The sequence below is a fragment of the Pantherophis guttatus genome, chromosome 3 (assembly GCF_059756535.1).
Source record: "Pantherophis guttatus breed Tessera chromosome 3, ASM5975653v1, whole genome shotgun sequence".
In the NCBI taxonomy this organism is placed as follows: domain Eukaryota; kingdom Metazoa; phylum Chordata; class Lepidosauria; order Squamata; family Colubridae; genus Pantherophis; species Pantherophis guttatus.
Window position 1 is genome coordinate 35,315,345 of NC_142065.1, and position 15,908 is coordinate 35,331,252.

At 38.4% G+C, this 15,908-nt stretch overlaps 1 protein-coding gene across 7 annotated transcripts in view; it reads right to left on the minus strand.

Annotated features, from left to right (window-relative positions):
• Positions 1–15,908, minus strand: part of CHD6 (chromodomain helicase DNA binding protein 6) — a 156,125-nt gene that overhangs the window by 48,321 nt on the left and 91,896 nt on the right. For all 7 annotated transcript variants that reach the window (XM_060689691.2, XM_087889274.1, XM_034414085.3 and 4 more), the window contains 8 exons: positions 14,466–14,615; positions 12,883–12,948; positions 11,247–11,305; positions 10,634–10,751; positions 7,277–7,363; positions 5,017–5,151; positions 2,588–2,709; positions 1,074–1,317 (listed from right to left, as the gene is read on the minus strand). In XM_060689691.2, coding sequence (XP_060545674.2) covers positions 1,074–1,317; positions 2,588–2,709; positions 5,017–5,151; positions 7,277–7,363; positions 10,634–10,751; positions 11,247–11,305; positions 12,883–12,948; positions 14,466–14,615 — 981 coding nt within the window. The remainder of the gene's footprint in view (positions 1–1,073; positions 1,318–2,587; positions 2,710–5,016; positions 5,152–7,276; positions 7,364–10,633; positions 10,752–11,246; positions 11,306–12,882; positions 12,949–14,465; positions 14,616–15,908) is intronic.

Sequence of the window (15,908 nt, forward strand, 5' to 3'; positions counted from 1 at the left end):
CAAAATTTAGCCATTGGTAAAAAGCTTGCACTTATGATTGGTTGCATAGTCCCACAGTCATGATTGCCATTTGTGATCTTCCCTGCCAACTTCCCACAAGCAAAGTAAATTTGGAAATCTCCCCTAGCCTTTCTCCGCTCACACACATGCATTCCCCCGCTTTGCTCATACACATGTATTTACCAAACCCTTATTCCAAACTTCATTTACATTCATGCACATGGTATCCTCCTTTCCCACTTTGCTCACTCGTATGTACCCATCACCACTCTACTTTCCTGGCCTCCCTGCACTCACATGCACCGTGTTCTCCTCCCTAGACCTCGTTGCAATCACATGCACCCAGGATGCTCTTTCTCCGGCCTCCCTGAGCTCCCATACACCCTACAGCCTCCTTCCCAGGCTTCCCTGCACTCATATGCACTCCTTGGCCCTCCTTCTCTTGCCTTGCTGAGCTTGCACAACTCTTCCTCCTCCGACTTGTGTGCATCCTGTGTCAAGCCTCCCAGATCCTTCCTACCCACTATGCAACAAGCCACTATGGATGAAACCCCCATTGTTCTTACATGGGACTCCCTTTGCTTCCTGTTTAACAACCCACATGTCTTGGGGTTACGATTCAGTCACATGACATCACATTTACAACCACACTGCTTAGTGACAGCAACTGCCAACTGCCATTTTAACCTGAGGATTATCTGTAGTGTGTTTGACTTTAAAAATGGCGAAGAAACTGGGCCCCAATGGACATGATAGGGGACGTGGCCCAAAAAATTACGACCCAGTCTCTGGGCAGATTGCACTGTATCAACCCACTTCTGGACCATTCCGCAGTCCATTGGGAGAACTTTATTTTCAAGTCGTCAAACATTGGATGCTACTTAGCTAAGAAATGCCTAAATACAAGTTGGCCTTTCTTGTTACCTCTACATTTGGTGTTTCCACTGTCCCTTCTTTATTAAAAATAAAACTTTATTTTTAATCAATTCTCCCCACTCCACTCTGCAGATTATATTCCCAAGGCTGAAAACAAGCAGGAAAAAGTTCCTTAAGATATATACAGTGGCACAAACCTGAGTGTCCCGATAAACCATCTCATATTGCTGGATCATCTGGCGGCTTATCTGGCTGCCATGGTACACAATGGCGTTCATCTCGGTCCAAGTGCGGAATTCTCGCTCCCAGTTTGTGATGGTGGAAAGTGGAGCAATGATGAGAAAAGGACCTCGAAGACCCATCAGATAGATCTCGGAGAGGAATGTAATGGACTGTATCGTCTTCCCCAAACCCATTTCATCAGCCAGAATGCAGTTTTTCCTGTGGAAATGCCACAGAGCCATTACAAAACTTCAGAAGCCCTTCTGAAAATGATTCCTTTACCAATGGGTGAAGTCCCCTGCAGACTAACACTGACACAAAATATTGCCTATGGGAGTCCTTTCAACCAACTTTTTATTCACTCTGCCTAATTTAAAACAACCTTCTTTGTTCTTGGGATTTATTTCCAGACTCTGTGGTAATGAACAATGCATATCAGCGCATATAGAAAATTAGCTTTTTCTTGAAGAGCCTATTCATCTTGAGAATTTAACCCTTTTGCAGTTCCTAAGCGTAGCGTCTTTCTCAATTTTTCCCTTCCCTATCCAGTTACCTCTTTCCTTCACCTCCTTCACATCCAGTTTTGTTCTCCCGTTCCTCTTTCTTTCCCTTTCCAGTGCAGCTATCCCTTCTCCTTAACTCATCTCCAGCCTGCTTTTTTGTCCTTTTTTTTTTTTTGGCGTTTCTGCTGAAAGGAGGGAAGGTAATGTGTGTATAATGTGTTTTTGCACGTGAGAGTTGTTTGTGTATTGAGAGAACAATTAATTTTATAAGTGGGACATCTTATTTTACAATAAATTAATTTTAATTAGACATTGTTCATTCAGCTAGTATCCTTTTTTCCCTTCCCTTGTCTTTTTTGGGAATATGGATTTGGCAAGTATATAAACACACACCCATAAATCACACACAAGTGTGACATGCACACACGTCCACAGGAGACAGGAAAAGCTCCATGTCTAGTTCTAGCTGGAGATGGGACTCTTGGCTGACCAGATTCTGCGCAATCCAGAGGAATTTTATCGATGTTTATATTTTTTTCTATCTACTCTTCCTTTGGGCAGAGGAGCATTAAACTCAATGTAAATAACTTTTCAGGTAAATATGGTAGGCCTAAAGCAGGGGTCTCCAAACTTGGCAACTTTAAGACTTGTGGACTTCAACTCCCAGAATTCCTCAGCCAGCTTTGCTGAGTCCACAAGTCTTAAAGTTGCCAAGTTTGGAGACCCCTGGCCTAAAGTATAGCAACACCATATGTATGAAATGCTGAGTTAACTTTCCAAGTTTCATGATTTAACTTTCAACATATTGTCCAAAATGGTTAAAATAGTTTAAAAAGGTATGTAAAGGTGTGCACCCTCACTTACACTCACAGGCAGGGTGTGATCCAGAAAGAAATTAATAAGGCAAACCAGAAACAATTCCCAGGACTTCAGGAATAATTTGTCATATTATTTATCCCCACTGGGAATGCCTATTTGCAACCCACCTATTATACCAGTTAAAAAGCAGCCAATTCATTCCCTCCAGCTGGTATTCCCGCAATTCATTGTTGTTCTTATAGTCTCGAGACTTCTCTAGCTTTTGCCAAGACTCTGAGGCAGGACGCTCCTAAGACATAAAAAATTAATTAGGGACGGAGGAAGCGAGGAAGGAAGCAAGGAAGCAAGCAAGGAAGAAATTGTATTGATCAGGAGAGTCGCTGACCAGTTTGGGTCAATAGACATATTTGAAAAATGGTGAGGAGTATGTAGAGTATCGTTGTAGATGTACTACAACCTCCCTCACCACCAATTTACCAGAATATGGAATTTGATCTCAGCTACATTCTCTTGCTCTCTATATAATACCTGAATATTTACCAACAAAACATAAGATAGCATCTACTCATCATATATATATATATTGTCTAAAAATAATGATATGGTCTATGTACTGTGGTAGAGAGGGGGCAATGATGACAAGTAAACCTCAAAGATCCATCAAGTAGACCTTAGGGAAGAATGTAATAGACTGGATTGCCTTCCAGAATATAGTTGAATCCCAAGGACTTTGCTACTCTGATTCATTTCTGATCATTTAGACTACTGCAATCAGCTCTATATGGAACTGCCTTTAAAGAGCTCTTGAATCATCATACGGTCCAAACTTCAACAGATCAGTATATTTCCAGTATTCACTGCTCATGTTCATTATGTATTTGCTGCAGTGTCTGTACTGGCTTTTAAAATATTGGTACTAAAACCATTTATGGCTTAACACAAAGCTATCTTCAAGCATTCAGTTCTTGAATCAGCCAGAGCTTTTCTATCTTGCCAGGAAAAGTAGCAGGTGATTCCCTGCTTTCGGGAAGTGGAGGAGGCTGAGGCGTGGAAGCACTGTTATTGTAGCAGTGTCAGGCATCTGGAATGGCCTCCCACTATAAATTACACAAGTCCCAATTTTAGTTACCTTTCAGAAATAATTGTCTTTTGGATTATTTAGATGGACTGATTTTTGGTTTGTCTTTACTGGATTATCACTGTGTTAATTATATATTATTAGAAAACCAAAGTGAGCCCTATGGGAGTGCAGTGGGGTATAAATAAGCAAACAAACAAACAAACAAATAAAGAAAATGTTACATTTCAGCAAAACGTATGACCCAGTGCTGACATTCTGATCAATAAGCTATGGGTTGAAAACATGACAATTAAGTGAATATATCAGTGGCTTGAAAATCATATTCAAAGAATGCTAACAGATAGTTCCCCATCCAACTGGAGGGATTGTACTGGCTAGGATCTCACAAGGTTCAAGGCTCAGTCTATACTTCTCAGATTTGCAAATTACTTGGCAATTTTGATAAGCATTCTTTCCATCTCCTAATGGATAGAGATAGAAATGAAATTCTGATAGATTAGAGAAATTAATAGAGACAAAAGCAATATAGGAAATAGAAATAAAATCCATTAATTCCCCAAGACAAGGATACTTAAAGACCTAGGGACCTTGGTTTTCTTCCCTTGTTTTGTCCAAAACCCACCCTGTGATATCTGCTCTATAAATTTCCCCATTATAGATTTAAAAAATCTAATCTATATCAGAAGCACTCCTACAGATCAGTTCATAATGTGGCAGAAAAACAAAGAAATACTGTAGTACTATCTTTTGCAAACCACATAATGAAACAGCATCAAAAGAACGTATAAGAAAATGTATACAAATGTTAACTTATGAATAAAAGTATTTTAAAACGCAGAAACCGAGGAGCTGGGAAGCTTTTTAACCAAAATATGGGAATCAGTAGATCTACTAAATCAATAAATCTATATAAGATAGCAGAATTATATAATTATATAATTAAAGTACCCTTACTTAAAGCTTCTGGCAAATATATATATACAAATATACATAAAATATATCCAATTGCCAATCATTATCTCAGGGAGAAAAATATACTCTGTAAAATATAAGGAAATATGTTTTTGCGTCAAGTATTTTGAAAGCAAATATATTTTTGGAAAGGACAAACAATAAAATTGTATGTTTATTTATTGGAAGGTAGTTCAGTAGATCCATAGGACTGCAGCAGTGTGTAAGTTCCACTACCTATGGCACTGAAAAATAGATTGGAATTTCCATGGACAACATGGGACACTATCTTCAACTTTCTTCCTTTATTTTATACTCTGACTGGCACAGTACAAATGGCAAAGGCATCTGAATGAAGACAAGAGAGGAATGCTCAGAGCTGCTCAGTTTAAGTACCAAGAAAAAACATAGGAAAAAATTGCAAGATTAAAAAAAACCACTGCCAAATAAACGGCTCTGAAAAAGGAAATTATGCTGAACCACAATATTCTTTAATTAATGTTTATTTCGCTCATAACTATCAGTTCTTTCCCCCATCAAAATCAAAGCTTAATTTATTTTTACCAAGGATTTAAGTTCTGGTGGAATTTGGATAAATTCAAACTCTTTAATCTTCCCAGGATCAACATCCTCCTCAAGCTCCCAAGTACTTTCTTCATAGGGTAAGGAGCACCACTTCACCAGGTAGTGAGTCACCTCCTACAATCCAGGAACCAACAAAAGGAGAAGCAGTGAGGGCTCAAAACAAAAAGTGACAAAGGACAAATAATGGAACTCTTTGAGGAAACATAATCTGGGGGAAAAATCAAGATCATTATCAATTTGATAAGCTGAAATGTATCATGTATATAGGGGTGTAACCATGATTGATATGATAATGGATGCAACTTTAGAGCCAGCTATCACATGCTTCCAAAGAAAAGGAAAAGCTTTTATAAAGCAAACCTTTATCATTCCAGAGTCACTTTCGACTGAAAGATGGGCAGCATATAAATTTAATTAATAAATAAATCTTTCTTCACAAAAAGTGGATGTCAACTTCCAAGTGTACTTTTTAATGTGAATGTTTAAAAAAGGTAAACCCATAAAACATTTAGTCATCATTTGTTAATCAATAACATGTTTTATCTTCAGTTCTTTTTTCTTAATAGAAATAATTGATTTAGCATGAAAGGCAGGGAACAGAAATACAAATTTTCAAATATATGGATGATCCATGGCATTTCCATAGGCCTTGGAAGAGAGAGATGATTTAGTATCAATACTCTCACTTATCTCTAATTTTTAAGACCACGTACACTGTACAATTACACAAGCACATGGGAGGAGGAGAAATACATCAAAAATTTTGTCACCATGTAAAAATTATCTCCATACCAAATTTCTAACTTTTGTGTTACTAGTAGAATATTTTCTTATAACTATACAAAGGGTTCATGATCACATAATTCAACATGTGAAGTGAAAACTGAACAATGCTTTATCATTTATACCTAGGTAAACTGTAAGAATTAAACCAATATATCCTTATTTTAATTAATCCAGAAAGGTTTAGGGCATTTGTTAAAAAGTAGAGGGCTTCTCTATAGTTTCCTTCTACCATCTGATTTTCACTAAAACATGGAATTATGTAGACTTTATGTTGATCCCATTCTTTTTTTTTTTTTTTTTTTAAGTACAGGAATATTGCCTATATTGATTGGCAGACTTTTCACACCAGGAGGCTTCTCTAATGCTAAAGTAACGACAACTGGGCTGCAAAAATGCAACTGGTCACTAAGTGGCAACAAAAAGATACACAAATTTATAAGCAACCATCTAATAGTCATCTGGATTTTTGCAGTCCAGATCAGTGGTGGGTTGCCCCCAGTTCGCACCGGTTCTATAGAACCGGTAGTAAAACCAGCGGGAGGCTCCGCCCACTGACCCTGATGCCATGAAAACGCTTATGCGCATGTGGTAATGCCTACCCAACATAACTGAACTTGGGGTTTACTGCATGCAAAACGTAATTAGTGTCAACACCTAATAAATTTGACAACTGCAGGGATTTAAGGCCCATTTAAAATGTGGTGAGCATTTTATAGACATCATCACTGCCTTGAGGGGAGTTGTAACTTCCTATTTACAAAGTTGGTACTACTATGCTCCATTCTCAGTCAGATGGAGTTTGGAGCCTGGAAGATGCCAAGGACTATACCCAAGGTGCTACGTTGTGGAGCACAGCTCTGAGACATGAGAAATGAAAAGAATCTGAGTATTTTAAAGCCAGGTAAGGAATTTACCTCTCAAGCTTGGAGTGGGCTCTGCCTGAACTCTGTCACTTTTCCATGAAGCAGAACACCTATACCATAATTGTGCTGATCTTACCAGATCTAAACCAAAGTTACAAGGCACTACATCTCTTCCAAGAGAGCTGTGAAGTTCAAAGGAAAAGCCTCTTTCTAGACTATATTTGAGTATGGGTTATTAAGAAAAAAAAAAAAGACTGCTTTTTATAGTTGCAATTTAAATGCACACATGACTACAGATCTCAGAAAAATTGTCTACAGAAACTCTATCCTAGAGTCACATAATGACTACATTTCAGTAATCTCTTATTTCCAGCACTAAGCTTGCTGAGTCAGCAGGACAAACTGCATGGACGTTCACAATTAGCTGAAAAACTCTTGGCAATTAAGAGACCGATGGGGCTGGAGGGGGATTGTATCACTATATTTTACTAAAAAGCCCCCTCTGCTTCCCAGACTGAGGTCAGCCATGAAAATCAAGAGAGTGGAGAATGTGAATTGCAAATAACAATCATGGTGAGAACAACATCTACCTCCCCAGTTTCAGAGTCCTTTGTGTGAGCCACTTCTAGAATTCTATCAACTTCCACATAGTCTGGATTGAATAGATCTTCATCAGGCTGGCAAAATAAGAAACAAACAGCAGATATGCGTTAAGTCATGTTAGGCCTAGCCAGGAAAAAAAAATCAGTTTCTCAAGTTATTACCGTATTTTTCAGAGTATAAGATGCACTTTTCCCCCCCTAAAAGAGGCTGAAAATTTGGGTGCGTCTTATAGTCTGAATGTATCTGAATGTAGCTTTTTTGAAGCTTTTTTTCAGCCCTAACAAGGCGCTAGCAAGTGAAGCAATCTCCCTGCTTTGCCTGCTTTTCTCATTGCTGCTCCCTCTCAGCTGTGCTTTAGAAGCTGTTTTTTATCCCCAAGCAGGGGATAAAAAGTGTGTGCACGCTCAAAACCAGCAAACTAACGTGCTGAAGTTGACCAGACTAAGGATGCTAGCCAGATGAATACCTGGTAGGCAGATTTTTTTTTTCCTATTTTCCTCCCCAAAAACTAAGCTGTGTCTTATACTCCGGTGCATCTTATACTCCAAAAAATACGGTAAGCAAGAGTTTGGACCTCCTGAACTAGCAGGAAGGAAGCAATTTCTACTGTCAAATAATTTTATTTTATTTTTAATAGAGTTGCAGGCAAAACAGCTCTTTAGCAGGTTCTTCCTTGGACTTTCTTGTAGAAATAAAAGCTTTGGCAGCTTTTTTCCTTACATACCTCAGTTGCAATCTTTGAAATATAAGCCCCAAATAGATGTGTGAACACCAAGAAATATTAGAAAAACAATTCCACCCAAACCTCCTTATTTTCACTTGTAAAACTGTGAACTCTGCTCATCTAGAATAACAGTGTAAAGGTTCAGAGCAGAAACTCAACTCTCCCAAATGCTCCACTGCTTCCCACCAAAAATAAGTAAAACTAAATATAAGAAAAAAGATAGTGGGATGATAGTTACATAACACAAAAGAACATTCTTTGGAATCTGGAGCTGTGTTGGGATCCCTGAAGAATATAAGAATGGATAGCATTCAAAGAGTGCAGCTGAGAAGACTTTATCTCTTTTCTTCAAGCAGAGTTTGCAACTTATTTCCACTTCTAACCTTTTCCTAACTAGTTCCCCTGCAACTAGAAAAATGCTTAATTTTGGAGAATGAAATTACAATTTCCTACAGTTAGTTCTTGAGTTATGATGGCAATTGGGACCAGGATTGCTGTCACTAAGTGATACGGTTGTAAAGCACTACATCATGTAACTGGATAGCAGAGCTATGGAAATCCTGGCAGTCCTGGAATCCCAGGTAAGAAATACGGGGGTGTCACAGAGAAATGGGGGAGGCCAGGGAAGGTTGGGGAGGTCCAGTACAGGTTGCATGTGATTTGGGGGAAGCCAAGGAGGGCCTGGGAGGGCTGGTGGAGGCTGCAAGCAGGTAGGGAGGCTAGAACAGGCTAGAACAACTTACGGGAACAACTTGAGACCTTTGCTGCCAGCTTCCACATTGACTTTGTTTGTGTGTTGTGGCCCACAGAGCAGAGCTGGCAGTAGAGTCAGACAGTGAGGAGATTGGGGAGGAACATATTCCTTTGAAAAACTATTTGGACAAACCTTGCTGACTGTGAATGAAAGTAATTCACAGTTGTGAAAATAAAAGAGGTTTTGCCGGGACCAATTCCTGCTTCCTGCTTTTTAAGGGAGCCTAGGTCAGAACATTGAACATGTGGGCAGCTGGGAAGGAAAGTCACAAATAGTGGCCACAGCTACCTGCATCATCATAATCGCAAGCTGAGCAACCAAGCTCCTGGAATGTGATCACGTGATGGGGTGCTACAATTGCTACAACTTTGGGAACCAGTCGTATATCCATTCTTTCAGTGCCACCATAATTCTGAATGGTTGCTGAATAAATGGACATGAGCCAAGGACTACCTGTATGGAAAGCGTGAGTTCTATGCCAACAGTTATTTCTTTTTCAAGATGCTGGTTGGAAGCAATTACCAAACAAAAACAGCAACAGTAAATCAACCAATATTCTAACTGAGTATTAATCCTGAGCTGTCAGAAATATAAATATCTATAATGATAAGCTTGAAATTACCATACTGAATGAACAGGACATCAATTATTTATCTCTACTCAACCTCTTCCATTCCAATTCCACAATACATCCACAATAGCATCACATGTAACGACATGATAGTTAGAAAGAGAGCACTCTAAAAACAAGATTCTCAGGTATCTATTGACTGGTAACATGCCATCATAGAAAACTTTCTATTTCTGTACCTGGCAGAGGTACAATAATTTTGTACTTTTATCCAGCTAGGCCAAGGGTATCAAACTCAAGGCCCGGGGGCCAGATCCGGCCCGCAGGGTGCTTAGATCTGGCCCAGAGGCCCGTTCTGGAAACAGCGAAGGACCAGCCCGCGGTGCCTCTGCTAGCGAAAAAGGAGGTCAGGAGGGCCATGGGCAGCCCACCCAGGCTCCGAGGGTCTCCTGAAGCACTCTGCCAACGAAAATAGAGCTCGTGTGGGCCACGTGCGGCCTCCCCAAGCTCCGTTTTCCCCTGGCAGGGAACTGCAGGAGGCCGTCGTGGCAAAAAGCGGAGCCTTGATGAGTGACATTGAACTGGCCACGCCTACCCTGGCCACGCCCCAGCCACATACCCTGACCCCGAGGTCAAACACAACCTGATGCGGCCCTCAATGAAATCAAGTTTGATACCCCTGATCTAGGCCATCATCATAATCTATTAATTTAAATTTACTATCCCCACCAATTCCTATAGACTCAGAACAGTTTATAAAACCCAAAGGGAGTTAAAATCAATTTTTAAAAAGTTGAATGAGTTACAATGGCAATTGGGAACACGATTGCCATAGCTAAGCAATTTGGTTATAAAGTGCAACATTATATGACTGCATGCTTAGCAATAGCCATCCAGGAATTCCTGGTTGTAGTCCTAACCTCAAGACATGTGGGTCATTAAGCGGAAAGTAGAGGGAGTCCCAGTTAAGAACAATAGGGATGCCATGGGGGAGAGGCTCTGGGAAATCTGGCACAGATTGCTTGGGTGTTGCTGCAATGCAGATTGAATTTGGGCAATTTGGGAAAAGAGGGTGCAAGTCCCTATGCGTAAGTGCAGGGAGGCTAGTAAAGGAGGGTAAAAGAAACGCTCTTTAATCATATTTTTGCTTTAGTTTACAGCAATGGTGCTGCTTATATGTGTACACATTGCTAACTGCGTACATTGACAATACCACAAAAAATAGCCCCAGTTAACAGACCTTTAAAAATATTCTGAGAAAGTAACAAAATCAACCAGGAAAATTCATTACTGACCTCAGTGAAAATGTGCTTCATTTGGGCCTGTTTATTGCGAAAGCGTTTAATCTTCTGGGAGATCCGTGGATCTTTTTCTAACTCCTCCATGGTGGCCCATTTACAGTGCAAATAAGAACTATGAATTAATGAAGAGTATCATTCAGATTATTAAGAAGGAACCAGGAAGACGTGCACATGATTGGCATTTTAACACAAACTTGTCCAAATCTCACTTCCTTCAAGTATGTAATTGCATCACAATATCTATATCTTTCCAAAAGCTGAATTGTAATTTACAGCTAATATCATGTTTAAAATGTTAAGAAAAATGCAATCAAATAAGCATATTTTGGCGGATGTATGCATAAAAATGCAATGTATTAGATTACTAGTGTTTCTCTAAAGATATAAATTGAGGAGAAAAAAATACAAAAATTCAAATATTAGGAAAAGTGTTGCAGAAATCAGCTATAAGGAATTTAAAGTTGGAAAAATATGAAATTGAGCAAAATCAAATTTGACAAATCAGTCAATTCTAATATGAAGAAATAGATGCTACTTTATATGTTTTGGACATCCAAAACTGAACAGTACGTAGCACATTGATAAGACAAACACATGCTATACGTACAAATTGCGGTACTTTACATAGAACTCTTCCTGTTCATAAGTTGCTCCTCCAGGATAAATCTGGAACAACAATTATTTGTTTGTTTGTTTGTTTGTTTAATTATATAGATATATTATACCCATTAATGCTTAGCATCCATTATATATTAATTATTTATTTATCTATTTTTATTTATATATTTCTCAGTTTCTCTATTTATTTATTTATTTATCCATCCATCCATTCAATCAATCAATCAATTTCAATAGCTGCCCATCTCACTCAATAATTCTTGGCAGATTAGAAATAAAAAAAATACTTTACAATTAAAAATACTGAAAACATTTTAAAATAACAAAAACAAAAAACCATCCATGCAATATGAATATATCCATTCATTAGTATCCATTATAGCCATTAATGCTTAGTCAGCATCATTTGGACAAAACTGAGACTAGGCAAGGACCACAGCCAATGGTAGCTTACTTGAATAAACTACTTTGTAATGTAACCAAATATAAGATTCCACAGGTACAATGTTCAAATATGACTGGAATAATATTAAAATCCAGTTGGCAAGAAAAGCAGAAGTGAATAGGAAAAATAAAGGACAATCCCATTCCTTACTGATATTAAGCCAAGTCATTCAAATCTCTCAGGAATAAGAAATAGCAAAGCAATACCTGAGATGTTCCTATAATAATTTTTTTCCATATGCTTCTTCTGCAGTTATATGACTGCGTACCTTAATTACAAGAAAAGCTGAACTGACCATGAGAAAAAGCTCCAAATCCATTTTGAAATAATATTATTGGCTCATTCAAGATTACAAAATAATGGGCAAACATCTGACCTTCTAGACCCTTTCATAAAGCAAAACAGATTAAAATAAAATACAGAAAAGTGTGAAAGCTACTTCATTGTGGCTGCATTAGTTACAAACTTAAGTGGCATATGGGAAAAGACAGCAGATCTATCAATTGGCTTTTATTAGGTGCGGTTTGATTCTACCCAGGCTTCAATCAAAATTGGTGATACACTCACACCCACGCACAAACTTTATTATATCAAACTTATTTTTATCCAATTTTCACTCTATTTATTAATATAATACAGCCAATTGATACAGAATTTTTCTCTCAAAAAAGCTCTTTTATCCCAGAGCTTGCAGTCCTAAATATAAATAATTGCTTCATGAGCAAGTGGTGTTAGGGAATAAACCATGGCAGCAGAGAATATGTTTCAGATCTGAACATTCACTTACATACTGAAATTGGTGAGTGGGGAAGGCAACTTTTGAGGCACAATTTTGCCATCAGTTGCATTCTGAATGTAAATACCCACTCTAGACACATAGAGAACAATATCCCTCTGCCTTGAGCTTCAAACTGAATACTTGCCCCTGCTTCCAACAAGACTTCCAAACTCCAGACTATTCATTCACTGCATGAAGAAGCTAAGCTCCAAACATAATAGTCCTACTATTCATTATCATATTACCGTAGGAAACAAATTATGATAAAGTAAATAATTTACCGCATCTTCTTATAATACCAATTACTATAATTTAACACAATCGATCATATTCTTTCCTTTCAATAGAATAAATAACTCATAAAGGAACTGAAAGGGCTCCAAGGACAAGGGAGGCTCTCACCTCTTTCTGCACCATCCTGGAAGCAAGAATTTTCTCAATGATGTTGGCATCGTCCTCAGGAGGTTCCTATGGAGCAGAGACAGGAAGAAGGAAGTTTAGCTGCCCAGATGTGATCGTGGCATTTAGTGTTTTAAAGCAATGTACATTAAAAGTTTGACTTTCCATATTTCAAGACATCTCTTGGAATTAATATAGACAGGGTACTTCTTGTCATGTAAAATCACATGGTTGCAATTTGTAACCTCTTGATAGTTTCCCCACTGACTTTGATGGAAGGTTGTTAGGTTCAGTCATGTAACTGCAGGATGTTGTGATCATCGTAATTGTGAGCTGGTTGTGAAGTACCCAAATCACAATCACATCACCACCAGGATATTGTGACGGCCACAACATTGAGGATCGGCTGTAAATCTCCTTGTTCGGTACCGTCATAACTTTAAACAGACACTGAACTAACGGTCATTAATGGTAGATCATGCTGATTTCTTATATATGATGTGCAATTCTATTCTGGTCTTGTCTATTCTAATGATCATATATTTATTCTCATATAAAAAGAAAGTGGCAGATAAAGTGGGTGAGAGTGCCCGAAGATTATTAAAGGCAATCATTGAAAACAAACTATCAATTTAAGAACTGAATTTAGTTTACATATGTATTTCTGTTACTTGCACACTTTCTCTGCATCTCTCCCAGACCTGACAGGATTATTCTTGTGGGGAGAATTAGGAGGAGGACAGAGTTTTACAGTATATATGTTCACCTCCTTGAGTTACCTATCCAGTAATAAAGACAGGATAAAATCTAATAAATAAATAAATAAATAAATAAGGTATTAGGAGGAGGGGTGCCATTGTGTCAGTGTTGAGTCCTGGCGAGTACTTGGACAAGTTCCTACAGTTTTCTTGGCAAAATTTTGGAATGGTTTGCCATTGCCTGCTTCCTAAGAGAAAGATTGGTCTAAAGTTACCCAGTTAACTTTGTGCCTAAGGTGAGACCACTACTTAAGAGTATCCGAGTTCCCAGGGGGATGCCTTAACCACTACATCGAACTGATTCTTAAGTCATTTTTATGTTGTTTTAATTATAATAGAAGCTTATCATAATTATCAATCTTTGCTTATAATTAAATATAAAGAATGACTTTAAGAAATGTTTTAAAAAGGAACAAATACGGAGAAATCAAAATCAGATTAGAATTTAATTTGGGAAATACTTACTTGGTGGTAAATTAAATAAGAATTGCTTCTGGGTATGTACATATTATTACATTTCAAGTGACAGAAAATAATCAGTTAAATGATTCACTTATTTAGGATAATTTAAAATTACAGAAAAAGGTTAATGATGCATTTTTCTGGTTTATCACCCCACATGATATCCTCGATTGGGAATTTGTTACAAATGAACGCACTCTATAAGAATTCAGTTTAGGAAAAAAACCCATGGATTTTACTCAAGATATGTAATTCGTTTCAAATTGCTGCAAACATGATCTCACATGTCTACTGTGCCATGAGTTCACGGACAAATGGATTTTCTAAATGGAACTAAGTTTTGTTTCCCAATTGTCCCAGCCATACCTCTGCTTGCCAAGCCAAGGTAGATGCAGAAAGTGCAGAAGCTCGGCCAGCACCCAATACAGCTATTGTTTCACCATCATCATCAACCACCTTGAAATCCAAGTCTTCATTGTACTTCCTACGCTTCACCTGGCGTCCAGAACGGCGCTTCTGCACAGCAAACACAGACTCAAATATGGTAGAAGAGATATATACAATACTAGATAAAGAGCCGCGGTGGCGCAGTGGTTAGAGTGCAGTACTGCAGGCTACTTCTATTGATCACCGGCTGCCAGCAGTATGGCAGATCAAATCTCACCAAGTTCAAGGTTGACTCAGCCTTCCGTCCTTCCGAGGTCGGTAAAATGAGGACCCAGATTGTTGGAGGCAATATGCTGACTTGCAATATGTAAACCTCTTACAGAGGGCTATAAAGCACTGTGAAGCGGTATATAAGTCTAAGTGCTATTGCTATTGCTACTGCTTAACTGAAATCCAGCCCTTGTCCAGGTTATACAAATAAATACACAATGCTTAGATTTGGCCAATATGTTGCCAGCTAATGAAAAATTAGGGCATCAGAGGCTTGTACTAAACAAAATGTTGTAAGACATAGACATATGATTTAGGTTCTCACTTCAAAAGTTTGAACATCCCATCCCAAAAATAAATATGATGCCAAATCAATGAAGTCAGTCTTTCAAACAATGGAGAGAGCAACCTGCTATGTACTGGTTTCATGCCTGCTGAAAAGCCCCAAACAATATACCAATGTAAGCCAAAGCATAGACAAGTTAAGACATAAAGCAGGAAATGAATACAAATCTCAGTTCTCTTTTTCTCTCTCTCTCTCCCTCCCTCTCTTTCTCTCTGTGTGTGTGTGTGTGTGTTCCTACTTTGTTTGATCCTTTCTTTTTCATAATAAATTACATTTCTATTCCATCACCACCTGGTCCTAGAATACTTCACCAACCCCCTAGGCAGTTCTGGATAGCAAAGAAAGCAAGGGAGAAAACTGCCAATCCTAAAAATTGCCTGCCAATTTATCTAAATTCTGAAAGAGAAGAAATTTGTTTTTGCCTACTTTCTGTCTTTCCTGGAGTCATATTTGAACCACTCGCTGCTCCTACACATTGCATATATTCTTTAAATAAATACATTGCTCAATTCAGAAATCATTTTCAGACGGTTCTCTTTACATCAACTGATCTTTTTAATATAACACTTTCAGAAAATTCCCTCTGGAGTGCTTCTCCTGCTTAACTTCAGCTCTTTCTGATCAATACCAGTGAATCTGATAGTTCTCCCTTGTCTGTTGATTACTTCATGATTCAGCCCTTGAGAAATCACCACTGAATATGTGAACTGAAATGCTCTGCATCTGAGTCAATGGCCTAAGTCAGTGATAGCTAACCTTTTTGCCATCATGTAGCCGGGGGGGGGGGGGGGGGGTGTAGCGGGGGG